General features: G+C 34.5%; 1 protein-coding gene across 7 annotated transcripts in view; it reads right to left on the bottom strand.

Moving 5' to 3' along the window:
• The window catches only part of TENM1 (teneurin transmembrane protein 1), a 753,664-nt gene that overhangs the window by 155,446 nt on the left and 583,370 nt on the right, over positions 1-14,848 (bottom strand). For all 7 annotated transcript variants that reach the window (XM_079123321.1, XM_079123316.1, XM_079123318.1 and 4 more), the window contains 3 exons: positions 11,409-11,594; positions 9,811-9,834; positions 7,451-7,597 (listed from right to left, as the gene is read on the bottom strand). In XM_079123321.1, the coding sequence (XP_078979447.1) occupies positions 7,451-7,597; positions 9,811-9,834; positions 11,409-11,594 (357 nt within the window). The remainder of the gene's footprint in view (positions 1-7,450; positions 7,598-9,810; positions 9,835-11,408; positions 11,595-14,848) is intronic.

The raw sequence follows: 14,848 nt of genomic DNA, 5'->3' as shown, positions 1-14,848 counted from the left end.
CTCTTACCACAAAAACAAAATAACCCATACCCCCAAAACCCAAACAGATGCAAGGAAACTTGGAGATGATGTATACATTTATTATTTTGATTTTGGTCATGATAACACAAATGTATAATATGTCTAAACTCATTATTTATATTTATTATGTATTTTATACCCTTTATAACTCAATAAAGTTATAAAAAAAGTCAAAGAGCTGAGCTAGCTTAGTGCATAGCTAGCACTTAAAAATGTCAGCTATTGTTATTATTTCAAATTCTGATATATACAGACTGTAGGATGGCTAAGGATAGAGTCCTACAGGTAGGTGACAATGACCTCCAATGGCAGCTTAAAGTGCTCATCCTTTTATTGAAGTTGCCTTAATGCTGACTAGAGGGCAATTTATTTCTGTGTAGCACACTCAGTTCACTGTAGTGTACTCAAACTACATTTGGTTATGTTGTCATGTAGACAGACAATAATACTACAGAAATTTCTCTTTGATTGAATTTCACTGATTCAGAACTTGTCACCATTTGGATAGGGGCTGGATTAAAGTATGACCTTTTCATTGCCTATAGGATAGAGGGTATGCCAAACCTGAAAAATTCTATTTCATTCACACTTACATTTACATTCATTTACATTTGTAAATTTGTTTTGAGATTAATTAACAGACAACTAATTCATCAAAACATATGTTGAGCCAGGCACAGTGGCTCACCCCTGTATTCCAAGCAGTTTAGGAGGCTGAGGCAAGAGGATCTCAAGTTCAAAGACAGTCTTGGAAAATTAGAAAGGCCCTAAGCAACTTAGAAAGATGCTGCCTCCAAATAAAATATAACAAAGGCTGGGTATGTGGCTCAAGGGTTAAAGCCTCTGGGTTCAATCCTTGGTGATAGATTCTTCATTGATGCCACATGTTTATTACCCACTTTAAATTACTTTATTTCAAGTATTATCTCATTAATTTTCAAATGCAAAGTGTGCAGATGGATGTCAAGTATTATCAGTCTTAGTTGATAAATACTGTGTCAGGCTCAGTCATAGAGGAGTGAATTCAGTCACAGAGTGTGAATTTTCTACCTTCTAAGTGCATCTGGAAGCACTTGGAAATTTAGGCTTTCATTACTAAGTGAAGATCCTTTAATAAATAGGTTTCTTGAAAATGCAGTGGTTATGATCAGAAAAGAATAATTTAGAATATGCTTTCTGGGTGCCAGATCTTTTATCTCCAACCAAATCTTAAAAGTAAATGGGGAGAATGTGTCTGGTCCTTAAATAGAGCTAATGTTATCAGTTCGTTGCTCCTCTTTTATTTTCCTACTTATTAAATACTGCATTATTCTGGTGACATTCTAAACATGAGGTTCATTGATCCATGAGCTTATACGCGTTCATAACTCAGCCATGGTGCTGTTGTCTAGATCTAGAAACACTATACTATAAAAGACTTGCAAATAGCTATTGCTTTTAATGAATGGTGACTTGTTATGAAGAATTATTCCTGGAAGATCATTCTCTTTTAGGCAATTAACTCATTGATTTTGCCAATGAATATGAATATAGACCTCTGGAAGAATTTGTACAAGAGAAGCTTGGGCAAACATGTGACAAACACTCAAAGATTGTGGGGGGCATTTAATTAAACCCTCTTATTGCACATATTTTTAACCTCCTTGACAATCTTCCCACAACATCACAATTTTCCCACTTTTGTTCCTCTGTAACTAGAGTGAATAAAATGGATTCTTTATCCGATGACTGAAAAGCGTATAAAACTCATAATGCTCTATATGATCTGGCTTCTGCCCAGACTAATATCTCCCTCACTGTGTTCCAGCAATAATGACTTGCCTTCCACTTCCTAAAAGAGCCTAGTTACCCAGGGCATTTTTACATGCTGTTTCCTCTGCCTGAAACATTCTTTCCTTGAATCATGTGAGGCTTGTCCTACTACCCAGACTTAGGTCCCATATACATTTATGTCACCCTCAAATTTTTATAGCACTCTTCACAATTTTAAATATGTAACCATTTATGTAGGTTCTTGTTCAATATATGTCTTCCTTGCTAGACCATATGTTCAACAGAGGCAGAACCTTGTCATGTGTATCATCCTTCCAAGTGCCAAGCACAATACTAGGCAAGAAGTGGTAATGAATGGAAACAGTACTCAATGTGAAATGTTTGACTGAATGGTAAACATTTGAGTCAAATATTTGAATCAGCAGTACCTGACAGAGTATTTTACCACATAATCATCACCACTATATTAACACATATTAACAAGTATTCCTTGCATCCTAATCTTGCAACAAAGACAGTTTAGTAAGACATGACTTTTAAGTAATACTAGCACAATTTTTTTAAAGCTTCATATAATGGTACCCCATTGAATCTGTGATGATTATGCAGAGAAACGCAGTGAAAGGTTTTCCAAAGTTGGGGATGCTGTAGCACTGAGCTAATACAAGTCACTAGTCTCATGTGTCTATTCCACTTGAGATGTGCCTAGTGAAACTAAAAAAAAAAATAACAACAAAAAAAACAAATTTTAAATAAAATTAAAATACTAATATGTGGCAGGTGACCAGACAATGCAGAATTTGATTTCTCCAAATATTTAGATATTGAATGGTTTATAAATTTAACCCAAAATCATAACATTGTTTTCAATTTTTACTGTCAAATTTATCATTTTTCCCTATTGTGGTTTCTTTCTTTGATTTGAAGATCTCTTTTCCAATGTAGTATCTGTTACCTCTATTTTCTTTTCATTGTATTTGAAGTTTCTTTTACCTTTAACTGAAAAATCTAGCTGAAGTGTTTTTATTTATGTTATTCTTTTGGCTATGTTATTCATATGCTATGAACTGAATCTAAGTTTTTTCTTTTAATAGTTATTCTGGCACCATTTATTTCACAATGCTTCTTTTCCCCACTGATTTTTGAGCTGGTTTTATGATACACCAAAATTTTATTTGTGATTGGGTGTGTTCTAGAGCTTTTGTTTCATTGTCTTGATCTATTATAATATCAGCAACACTTTATTTTAATTATCATATCTTTGAATTATACTTTAATGTCTGGTGGTTACCTTCACTAGTCTTTGTTTTAGCTACTGTGACTCAGTTAATATAGCACTTAAACTTTTTCTCATATCAATTCATATGTGTGTGTAATGTATGGTAATCATATTTGCTAAACTTCAAATTAGACCACAATGAACTAATGAAAATGTGTTCACCATAATACCAATGTTGAGTCTCCTCCTCCAAGTATAGGGTTGTGTACATGCTAGGTACTTGTTAACTAATAGGATAAATGAACTCAACACATTTGATAGGTGTGTGACTTCTACAGTAATTAGTTTTTATAGTAAGATAGCTTTCCTTTTTTCAAGTTAAGAAAAAATGCAAAGGTTATTTGCTGTTTTGTTTTTACTGTTCAAGGAGCTCTTAGGTGGCTTATAGTGAAGCTGTGTCACCCACATATTCAACACAACCCAATTAGTTACTAAGAGTCACAATGCATTGAATCAGAGTGTAACTAAAGTCAAAGCTGCAGGAAGTAGCAGCAATACTAATGAATATTCAAAGCTGATTAGGATGCAAAAAAATTCCACCATGCTTAAAGTATCAGCTATAATATGGAGTAATCAGGTAGCAACTACTTGAAGCAACTGCTTAAAAGTGATGTTTTTGATTGGAAGATTTCTTAAGTATTACAGTTAAAAAATTAGGACTACTTTTTTAAAAAAAGGTTCAATTGACACTTTCTGATTTAATTAAAACATACACACACATATACAAACAAGTATGCAAATGTTAATCATTAGTCATATCCAACTAAATGAATCCAGCTGTTTCGATAAGCTGAGATCACCAAATGAAGGGCATTTAATGTATTCTTAGGGGTAATACTTAAACATTATGAAAGTGGAATTGGTCTAAAAGCTTAGTCATGGGGCTTTCAGAGGTTATTCAATCTATCTTTCTATCTCCAAGTAGAACTGAATCTATATTTATCATCAATATCATCTTAATCCTACTAAAGGAATAAAATGGTAATTGAAACTCTCAAGGAGCCTTCCACCCTGCTCCCTAAAGAGACAATCATAAAAATACACTGAGCTCATATCAGGGTCTTTGATTTTTAATTTGCATATAGATACACAGTTTTTAAAGAATGTTCAGAGGTCAATACAAATTCAGAAAAAATCTTCTATACTCTCTGTATCCACATATACCACAGACATTGAGGATTGATAACCCATTAATTCATTAATATTTAATTGATCCATTCATTAAACATTTTTGGCTGCCTTGAGGTGAACTTGAGGTCATAAAAATGCTTGATAATTAAATATTCAATTATTTTTATTACTTGACTAATACAGGAAACTTATTTTGGCTCAACCTTAACTGAGCCAGAAATTATAATTGCACAGATTTTTAATGTGTTTTTTTCTGAGCATAATCTTTTACTCAATACATCAACTGAGAAATCTCTATAACTGCACTAGTGAGGCAGATCACCTACTTTTACATCCTGGTTCTATCATTTGCTTTCTGTATGATATTTTGTTACTCTCTCAATTTCTCTGTGCTTCAGTTCCCTAATTTGTAACATAGCATCCATGGTAGGTCCTACATCATGGGGATTAAATGAAATAATTCACATAAAGGGCTCAACACAGTAAGTGACTTGTACATAGTAAAACCCTGAATAGTGAGGTACTATTATTGATACCTGTGTTATAGTTTAGATATGAGGTTTTCCCCAAAAGCTTGAAGTGATTAGTTATAAGAGCTATAACCTAACCAATGGATTAATCCACTTATGGATTAATAATCTGAATGAACTATAGGTAGGAAGGGTATGACTGGAGAAAGTAGGTCACTGGGGACATGTCTTTGGGGTTTATTTTTTGTCCCTGGTGTCTTGCTTGCTCTCTCTGCTTCCCTGCTGCCAAGAGTTGATTAGTTTTCCTTTGTCATGCTCTCTGCCATATTGTTCTGCCTCACTCAGGCCCAGAGCAATGAACTACACTGACCATAGACTGAACCTCTTAAACTGTTAGCTCTCAATTAAACTTTTCCTCCACTAAGTTTTTTTTTTTTTTTTTGCCAGGTATTTTGGTCACAGAAATGAATATCTGACTAATACACTATGGGCCATGGGTCATGCTAAATGTATAGCAAGAAAAACATGAAGATAGAATCTAAATAGGTACTTGATTATATAAAATGTATGTTATAAGTACCAGGAGAGAGTGAGAAGGTAGATGTCAGGAGTTTTCATGGGAGATGTGACTTGAGATGAGACTCAAACAGTGGACAGAGAATGATGAATGTAGAGGAGAAGGCTGTTATAGTTTGGATCTGGAATGTCCCCCAAAGACTCATGTGTTGAAGGCTTGTCTTCAGCGGGTGTTGCTATTGAGAGCTAGTGGAAATTTTAAGAGTTGGGGCCTAGTCAGAGTAAGTAGGTCACTGGATATGTGCCTTTGAACCATGACCCCTTTTCTCTATTTCTTCTTCCCTTTACTTCTCCCTCTCCTCTGCTTTCTGGCCACCATGAGCATGAGAGACAAGTGAGCAGCTCTGATTTGCCACACCCTTCTACCATAATATATCACCTCATCACAGGCCAGAACAATGGCGCCAAATGACCATGAACTCAAACCTCTGAAAATGTAAGCCAAAATAAATCTTTCTTCCTTTAAATTTATTTTATCATGGGTTTTGTTATGGTCATGGAAATCTGACAAAGTCTACCAAGTAAGAGGAATATAATGAAAAGGAAGAAAATGAAGGTGAAGATGAGTTGTGGAGGGCCATAAAAGTCAGCTAAGTAGTTGATCAATTTATCATTTAATTTGGCTTCCCAAAGAATGTTTTCATTTATATGGGGAGTAAATAGTCTCTTTAGATAATGGTCTGTTCTAAGGCGTGTGCCCTGTGTATGTGGTTGGGTGTTGTTTATTGTCCTTTCACTATTTCAATCGAATTGTCTCATTTAATAATTATAACCACCCTTTTAGACAGTTAGTATTATTATCAACCCATTTTAATTTTGTTCTAGTTAGAATAAGTAAATGAAAAAAAAACTTTTAACATCTAATTTAGTACTTAACTCATGATTCCTAACTCATTGATTTAAGCTCCATGTTTGGATTCAAATGACAAGGAATTCAATTGCTTAAGTAATACAGAAAACTACAGAGTCAAATTGAATAATTGACTTCATTATTAACTGAGACACAAAAATTAGAATTTTTTGATATTTCATGTTTTCTTGGGAAGGAAGTATGGAAAAAGTGAAGATTTGTTATTTTAAGCATACTCAGAGGTGGTTTGGGCTGTTTTGAAGTCTGATTGTACAATGTATTAGATAGTTTTGTAGACTTGACTAAAATAGAAGTGGTTGCCTTCTAGCCTAGGGGGTCACATGTAGCTTTTTAAAATGTCATGTGCACAGAAACTAAAAGTTGATTTCATAGAAGAATGGAATGGAATAGCAGCCAGTAGACACTGAGGAGGATAGGAGAGAGGAGGACAGAAAGAAGTTAAATAAAGTAGTATCAAAATACAGTGGGATAGGAGAATTTAGTTTTGATTTTCTATAGCACAGCAGGGTATCTATTGGTTATACTAATCTATGATATGTTTAATATAAATAGAAGAGTATGACAATTCCCAACACACAGAAATGATTGATGTTTGAGAAGATGGAAATGCTCTTTACCTTGATTTGATTATTTATTATATATTACATATGTGTATCACATTATTGTACTGAAAACTATAAATAGGTACAATATTATGTCTCAATAAAAATAAATAAAACAAAAACATCATATGTAAATCTTGAATTAAATACACAAAAAAATCTGTTGTGAATTTTTTCCATGCTGTGTCCTCTGAAAGATGTTACTAAGAGAGATGTAGATAATTAAGAACAAAGAATATTTTGAAGTGTGTATAGTCCTAAGTACACTAATATCTGACAGCTTGGACTGTGGTACATTAATTCAATTTAGTAAAATAAATGCATGTGGCAGCATGTTGTAGCAGTTAAGAAAAACATCTCTGAAGTCATGAGTTGGAAACTTGGCTCTGCTACTTTCTAGCTGTGTGACCTTGGAAAAGTCATTTACCACTCTACCCTGAGCCTTAGTTTTCCTATTTACAAATAGGAAAAATAATATTTCCTATATCTCATAGACATATTGGGGAAATTAAAGGAGATATAACATACCAAATGGATTTAGAGTATTGTCTAGTCATTTATTCAACAAATGATCTTTTTAATATTATTGAGATTAAGCAGTAGTATAACCTCAATATAATTTATACTGAGGATTCCTAATTTTCACCCTTGTCCAGCCAGGTTGGTTACCACTGTGCTAGAAGTTGGGCTAACCCTTTCTTATATGAACATTTTATAAATTACTGACCTCCATCATTGTCCAAGTTGTCACCACAAAGCATTTCCATGACAACATTGCAACCCGTCCCACTCCATCCCACCTGACACACACAGTGCCAACCATTTTGATCCAGGGTACATCGTCCATTTCCAAAGCAGAGCCCTGGGCAGCCATCTGAAAAGACAGCAGAGAGTAACAATCACAGAGACATCAGAATGGGATTGGCCAACAATGATGTATCTGCCTACAGGAAACCATCTAATCATCTGGGCCCCCTTCAGATGAGGTGTTGAATAAATGGAAGAGGAGCTTGCTTACTTGCAAAACCTTCCCAGGGAACTTGTTATCCCTTATTTTGCAGTGTTTTTCCTTAGAGAGCCAATTAAGCATTATTAATGCTAACCCCAATTCCCAACCTCTAGTTTGGATAGAATGAAAACTATGGTGGGAATGAGAAATGTTTTTTATTTCTTTTCGAAAAACATATCTCCTCATCTCAATCAAAACAGGAAAGATGATGCTATATGTAGTTTGGGCCAATAAGTTTGGGGAAAAGAGCAGTTTCTAAGAGCATCTTTCCCTGTCTACCTCTAGCCTATGCTGATTTTTCCCTTGTGATATATTGTTTCAGTTTTTAGGTATGTCAGTATACAGTTCAAACCATACCATTAACTGTTTGTTCATATGGTGCCTTAGAAAAGTGATGCAATTGCTTTGCATCTATTTGTCTTTTCAAGATTATTATTGATCCAAGTGTCAATTGGAATATTCACTTCTCTCATGTCTCCTGCAGAAGCTAGCATAATATTATGCCTGTAACAATAATAGAACATGCTCAAAGAATGCTTATGGAATTGATTCATGTCTGATTTAGACTTTCAGAAATCTGGAGAGTAACTGGAAATATATTTAAAAGGAAATTGTTGGGGCTGGAGTTGTGGCTCAGTGGTAGAGCACTTGCCTGGCATGTGTGAGGCCCTGGGTTCAATCCTCTGTACTACATATAAATAAATAAAGCAAATAAAAGATCCATTGACAACTAAAAATATTTTTTAAAAAGAGGAAATTGTAATGTTTAAATGGCCTTTATCCATTGATAAAGTACCAACATCAACAAAGGTCCTTATTTAGACTTTTGTTTTTTCTTTAATTTTCTTTTTTCAAATGCCCTACTCTTTCTATCAGTAGTTCAGAGATAGTTTCCATTAAAAGGTAACTGTGCATGTGCCAAGTGATCAGTGGCAGATGAATGTAGACAGCAATAATACATATATCTTCTGGATATTTTCCCAGTAGCAATATAAGGTCAGAGACCTGGATTTTACTGGGGATAATACAATCAAGATTCTTTTTATTTTCTGCCTTTGAAAGAAAATCTCAGAAGTATGAAGAACAAAAAATAAATTTAAAAATTTTTAGAAGTAATCCAGTGTTCCTTTCAAATGGTTTTCCATGCAGTTATCAACAGACCAGAGGAAGAAAAAAAATTAAATAAAATGACAGATGGCTGTTGGAAAATATGAAAAGTTTGATGTATATAATATCTTCAAGTCATGGCATAGGATGAACACACATAGACTTGAGAAGGTAATATATCCAGAATCATTCTAATGGATATTTAATGGATAAGGAGAAATTAGGGATAATTTTAGATGTATTCAACTTCTGAAGCTGAAGTGATTAAAGGCACTAGCATATTTGACAGAAAAGTCATTGTCTCTGTCAAAGGCAGATCCCTGCAGGGATGGATGATGGGGCACTTCTAAGCGGATAATTTTGCCTTTGTAAGGATTTAAAAATCCTGGTATATGGGCTTAGAGATATGTTGTCATGCTAAATAAATAGTCCAGATAACTAAACCTAGTTTATTTAATGGTTACCTGTCTTTGTGTGTTGTACAGACACACACACACACACACACACACACACACACACACGCACACATATACACACATGCACACTCAATAAAAAGACAAAAAAAGTATTCTTTAAAGCTTCTCATCATGGGGGCTGTGGTCGTAGCTCAGTGGTGGAGCCCTTGCCTAGCATGTGTGAGGCAGTAGATTTGATTCTCAGCACTGCATAAAATTAATCAATAAAATAATGGTCTATCAATAACTTAAAAAAATTAAAAAACCTTCTCATCGGTCCATTCTATACTATGTGTAAAAGTGACTCTTGAAAGTTGGTAAACAAATTATCTTTTAGTTCAACTATTACAGTCTAAATCTGACAATATGACTCTTACACAAGGTTGCCAAAAGCAAAAGCAAACCAAATAAAACATAAAAGAAGAAAAACAACCAAAACACCACCCTTCTTTTCCCACATGCATATTTTCTGCTTAAAGTTTATTTCTGCTATAAAACTGATGAGAAAAGTCTTACCTCGAACAGCATCTAAGTAGTGAGCTAAAAAAAGGAGGGAAAAGAGTGATTGAATGAATTTCTGGGAGACCAAAACTATACAACATGTACTAATGGTTTACCATCTGTTGCCTGGGAGGAGAACAGCAAACTGTGAACTGCTGAAATGCCTGCAGCTCAAAAGTTGGTACACTGGCCTGTGAAGTTTGTGAATAATATTTTCTGTGGGAAAAATATTAATGGCTTTTCTGCAAGAAACTCTATTAGGCTTCCTAAAAAAGTGTCATATTTCACTAAAAGCATAAGAACTGCATTTTTACATTTCAGTAATAACTGCTGTGAAAGAGCACTAGCTTCAACTTCTTATTAGTAATATCTTTAGAAGGGAATTCTGGAGTAACCACCTTTGGTAATCATCACAATATTTAAATCCTCTTATGTGAAGGCAATAAACTTACCATAGTGCAGGAATGTAATTACTTAAGCTGCATCTGAATCTCACCCCTCACCACCTTTTTAATGAATCTTAACTATTTTTCACAGTCACAGAACAAGACTTACTATACTCATAGTGGAGTAGTAATGCAGTTTATTAAGATTATATGTTATATATATTATATATATTATACATTACTTTGGCAGGTTCAAACCATTATAACAAAATACTTTAACCTAAAAATAAAAGCTGAAGTACAGTCTGCTGGGGAGAAAAGTACACAGATAATGAATTGGATATCTAGAAACCCCCCTCTTGCCTTTACTGTGTGAATTTTTTGTCTAGTCATGGAGTGCCACTGGAACACTATGACCTATTTTCCTTAGCTGAACAATGGGAATTGTATGTGTCCCTCTTTCTATGCAAGAAACCTTTGTGGCAGGCATGTGTATGTGTCAAGGGCTTTGATTTATTTTTTGGAAAAAGTGTTTTATTGTGGAAATCTTAATTATTACTGTATTTTATAATGTGAATATCAAATGATAGATTATTATATAGGCATTCCTATGCCTACTGAATGTTCTTATAGGCAGTATCCTGAAAATTCATGAAATTGGTGAAAGAGGGTGGATGCTTCAGTACTAACTCTGCAATATAGAATAAGGACAAACAATTCAACACAGATGTTCTATTGATGATAGGTCAGGAGTGCCTTCCTCATATACATTAAAGACAGCTTCTAATGATATCAAATGACCCCTGTTACAGTAGTCCCATTTAATGAAATTGGCTGTAAGTGCTTTCAATTGAAACAACCTATACTTTTCAAAAGAAAAAAGTGGGCAGTGAATGTTACCTTCACAACAAAAGCACTTCTCTTATAAGCTAATGACACTTTACTCCAATGTATCATTTTTTGTTTGAGTAACTCATAGCACTTGAAGCAGAAAATATAAGAAATACTGAGGTAATGAGTAAGAAAAACGACATAAGGAATAAGTGGGATATTATCAACAAAATAAGAACTCTTCCCATTCACAAGAATTGGAAACTTGTAGCCAAACCTCTACCTCCTCCTCTTTTCCAGCCTTGAGTTCTATTAAGATTCTGGCAACTGACTCACTAGATGGCTCTTACTTCTCATTAGCCCAATTTACTTTAGTCAAAGTATAGTGGTACTTACCAATTGTGCAGTGGTCGCCCTCCCATCCAGGGCTGCACTCACATTTTCCATCTTTGCATTGGCCATGCTCAGCACAGTGAGAATGACAGGAGCGTTCCTCACATGTTGGTCCTACCCAGCCTTCTTCACATTGGCAAATTCCCCTTGAGCAGACCCCATGGCTACCACACTCCATGGTACAGAGCTCTATGGAAAATTCAAAGAACATATATTAAAATATTTTGTTAAATATAGCATTCATTCTTTCCAAAAACACGAGAATTAACAATTATCCAGTCCATACACACATTTTAAACAAAGTGGTTATGAACACTGATCCCTATGTCACAAAGGTACCTAGCATCTTGGTGAACATATAAGAAATTCTGTAAGAAAGGTAGTTAAGTATCCAAGTATAAAATAAACCTTAAGCCAAGTTGATTTTGAGAATTCCATAGGATTATATTGACATTCAAGGCTTAGAACTGCAATGAATGTCCAACAAATGCCAAGGAGGTTTCCTCCAAAATTCATTAAGATCACAGACAATGTTGCAGGGAATTTTTGATACTAAAAGCAATCACTGGGGGAAAAACAATAAAATAGTTTCCTAAATTCATTCAGGAAGACAACCTCAATAGTTGGAAAGATAACTTTCTAATACCATTCATAATATACAAAAGGTAAAACTGCCAATGACAGTAATCACTGATTTCTCTGATCATACAATCAAATAAAATGACTCCTTGCAGATTAAAGTACACAGCCTTATTATTCTGAAATGCGATTCAGTATTAGGCACTATAATGATGGTGTGTAGTGGCTCTGCTGAAGTTCTCTCCCTTGTCCCCTTGACTTTTTGATGACAAATGTTGAATATCAATAGAGAAACCAAAAGAAAAACTTGCCAAGTCCTTTTTTGGTGTAAATTCCCTTGTTGGAGGAGAAGTCTGATACTGAAAGAGTGCAATAGATTTGGGGTTTAATGGCCATGAAGAACAAGAGGGTGTTATAGAGGCCAAGTTGTCTGGTTCATAGACTCCAATTCTGAAACTGGTTTTATATGTTAAGAGGTATTGAGATGCAATGATATTAATAAACTTCATTGGTAGAAGAGTACTTTTTTAGTGAGTGGAAATATTTTTCTAATAAAGCCTTGATTATAGACATTACGATAATTTGTATCAATTTGTTCACTAATTTATCCACAAATATTTTTAAAGGTAAGGGAATGATGGAAAGACTAGTGGATTTGAAATAAAGATACCTACATACCAGTTAACTCTGTTTAATAGGTATGTACCTTCAAACAGCTTACCGACATGCTCTCTTAATCTCTGCTTGTGTAAGTACACAATGCAAGTAAATATTTATACCTCAAAGGTCCACTGGAGAGATTTGAGATGTATTTTAGAGGCAGAACCATCAGTACTTCCTCGATGTTACATATGGGTGATAAAGAAAAGGAAAAATAAAAGTTTGTCTTAAAGAAATGAAAGGATAATGCTGCTATTAATTGAATGGGAAAGGCTAGGGGAGGAGTAAGAGTGTAAGACTAACCAATTACCTTAAGATAACATATAGAGAGCCAAGTAGAAATGTCCATTAAGCAGTAAGATATATGATTTTGACAGGTTAGGAATGAGATATAAAATTGGTAGTATTTAGTATATAGGTGGTATTTAAAAGCGCGGATCTGGTTGATATCCCTAAAGAGAGAAGAGACTTAGGAATGAACCCTGGAATAGTAAAAAAATTATCAAATGGATAGATTATTTTAATACATACAATTATTATTTGTCATTTAAAAAATAAAAAGATCAGGTAGAAAAAGGGGCACCAAGCAAAGGATACTGGGAAGGAGTGGTCAATGAGTAATAGGAAATCCAATGAGACTGCGGTGTAACTAAACAAAGAAGACATTTTTCAAGAAAGGAGTGGTTAAATATAATCAATAATGCTGAGAGGTCAAGTAAGAAACAGGCAGAGAAGGGTTCATTGGGTTTATCAATATGGAAATTGTGTAACTATAGGAAGAACTGTATCTATAAAGTAGTAGTTTGTAAAGGCAGACTGGAAGAGGGTGAAGAGTGAATGGAAGTTGGACAGGGAATCATCAGGTTGTAAGAAAAGTCTAGGTCATAGAAAAAATGTATTTTAAAAAGTTCAGTCTTGGTCTAATAAGTGATAGCTCAGATAAAATTATCCCGAAATAGTCCCTGGTTCCTATATCTTAGTTCTGAATCTCTGATTGACAATAAGGGCTTATAATTTCAATTTTTGTAGTGAATCTGAGATTATCATTCTGTTCCCCTAAATGGTCTCCTCCAAGAGACTAAAAAACTGAACTTAAAGTGTCATTCTAAGATTAAAGGGCTACTATGCCAAATCCAATCAAGTCAGAACTTACTAGAAAAAGTAGAGACAAACAATTTATGTATATATTGCTTTGTATTGCTACAAATCTTAGGCATAGAGAAATATACCACTCTGTTTTGCTTGAAAAGTAAAAGGATTAGATGAAACGTATCAGAAGATGGTAGACTAGGCTATTCTTAATGTAAGCTCTTGGATATAATGCAACAATTTTCAAATCCTACTCACAAGAAAGAGAAATCCTCAAGTGCCAGAGGCAAAGAGGATGCTATGAGCCTAAGCAGTAAGAATATGAGTCCATTCTCTGGCACCCTTGAGGATCATCAGACACAAAAATGACTATGGGCTTGTGTATTTATGCCCACAGAGGGAAAAGAGATGCAGCTTTGGGTCCATTGAAGTTAGGAAGTCAGACTGAAACTCCTGCAGAAAGCCAGGACTCTTGAAAAACTGCAATTTCAGTGAAATGGTGAAGGATAAATTCCACTCACTATCTCAGAGAGATGGTCAGGAAACATTGATGATATGATAAAAATTATGATAATGGTCACAGCAATAAACTGGAGAGTTAGAAAACAATGTGTGAATAAAATACTATGATATAATAATATATAAGGTGGAATGCCTTGATGGAAATATTTGTAAAGTCTCATATCATTCAGGAGTTAGATAAGAGATACTTTATCAACTATGCATATGAAACCCTAAGGTGGAATTTCTTTCTAGTAATAGAGGACAAAGTAATTTTTTACTACTCCTTCCTGATAAGAACCAGAAAGTTTGTAAAAGATACTTAAAAATCTTTTGGAAGATACTAGATTTCACAAAAGAGTAAAGAATTACTGTGTCAAGTTCCAGGAGAAAAAGTAAACCCAGAGAGGTAAGCCTGACATTTATGAATGCTTTTCCTGTATAAGTGTCTGTCAGTTATGGTAGAGGAAGCTAGAAAGACTCAGAAGCTGGGTCGAGCTTTGTCACTCTCATGGGTGCAGAAAAAATATTTGAATAGATAATGACTAAGAAATGTCCAATATTAAAGAAAACATTGGGCTGGGGATATAGCTCAGTTGGTAGCGTGCTTGCCC

Source organism: Sciurus vulgaris (genome assembly GCF_902686455.1).
Source record: "Sciurus vulgaris genome assembly, chromosome: X".
Taxonomy (NCBI): Eukaryota; Metazoa; Chordata; class Mammalia; order Rodentia; family Sciuridae; genus Sciurus; species Sciurus vulgaris.
The sequence above is the reverse complement of the archived record's forward strand: the minus strand, read 5'-3'. Positions and strand labels throughout refer to the sequence as shown.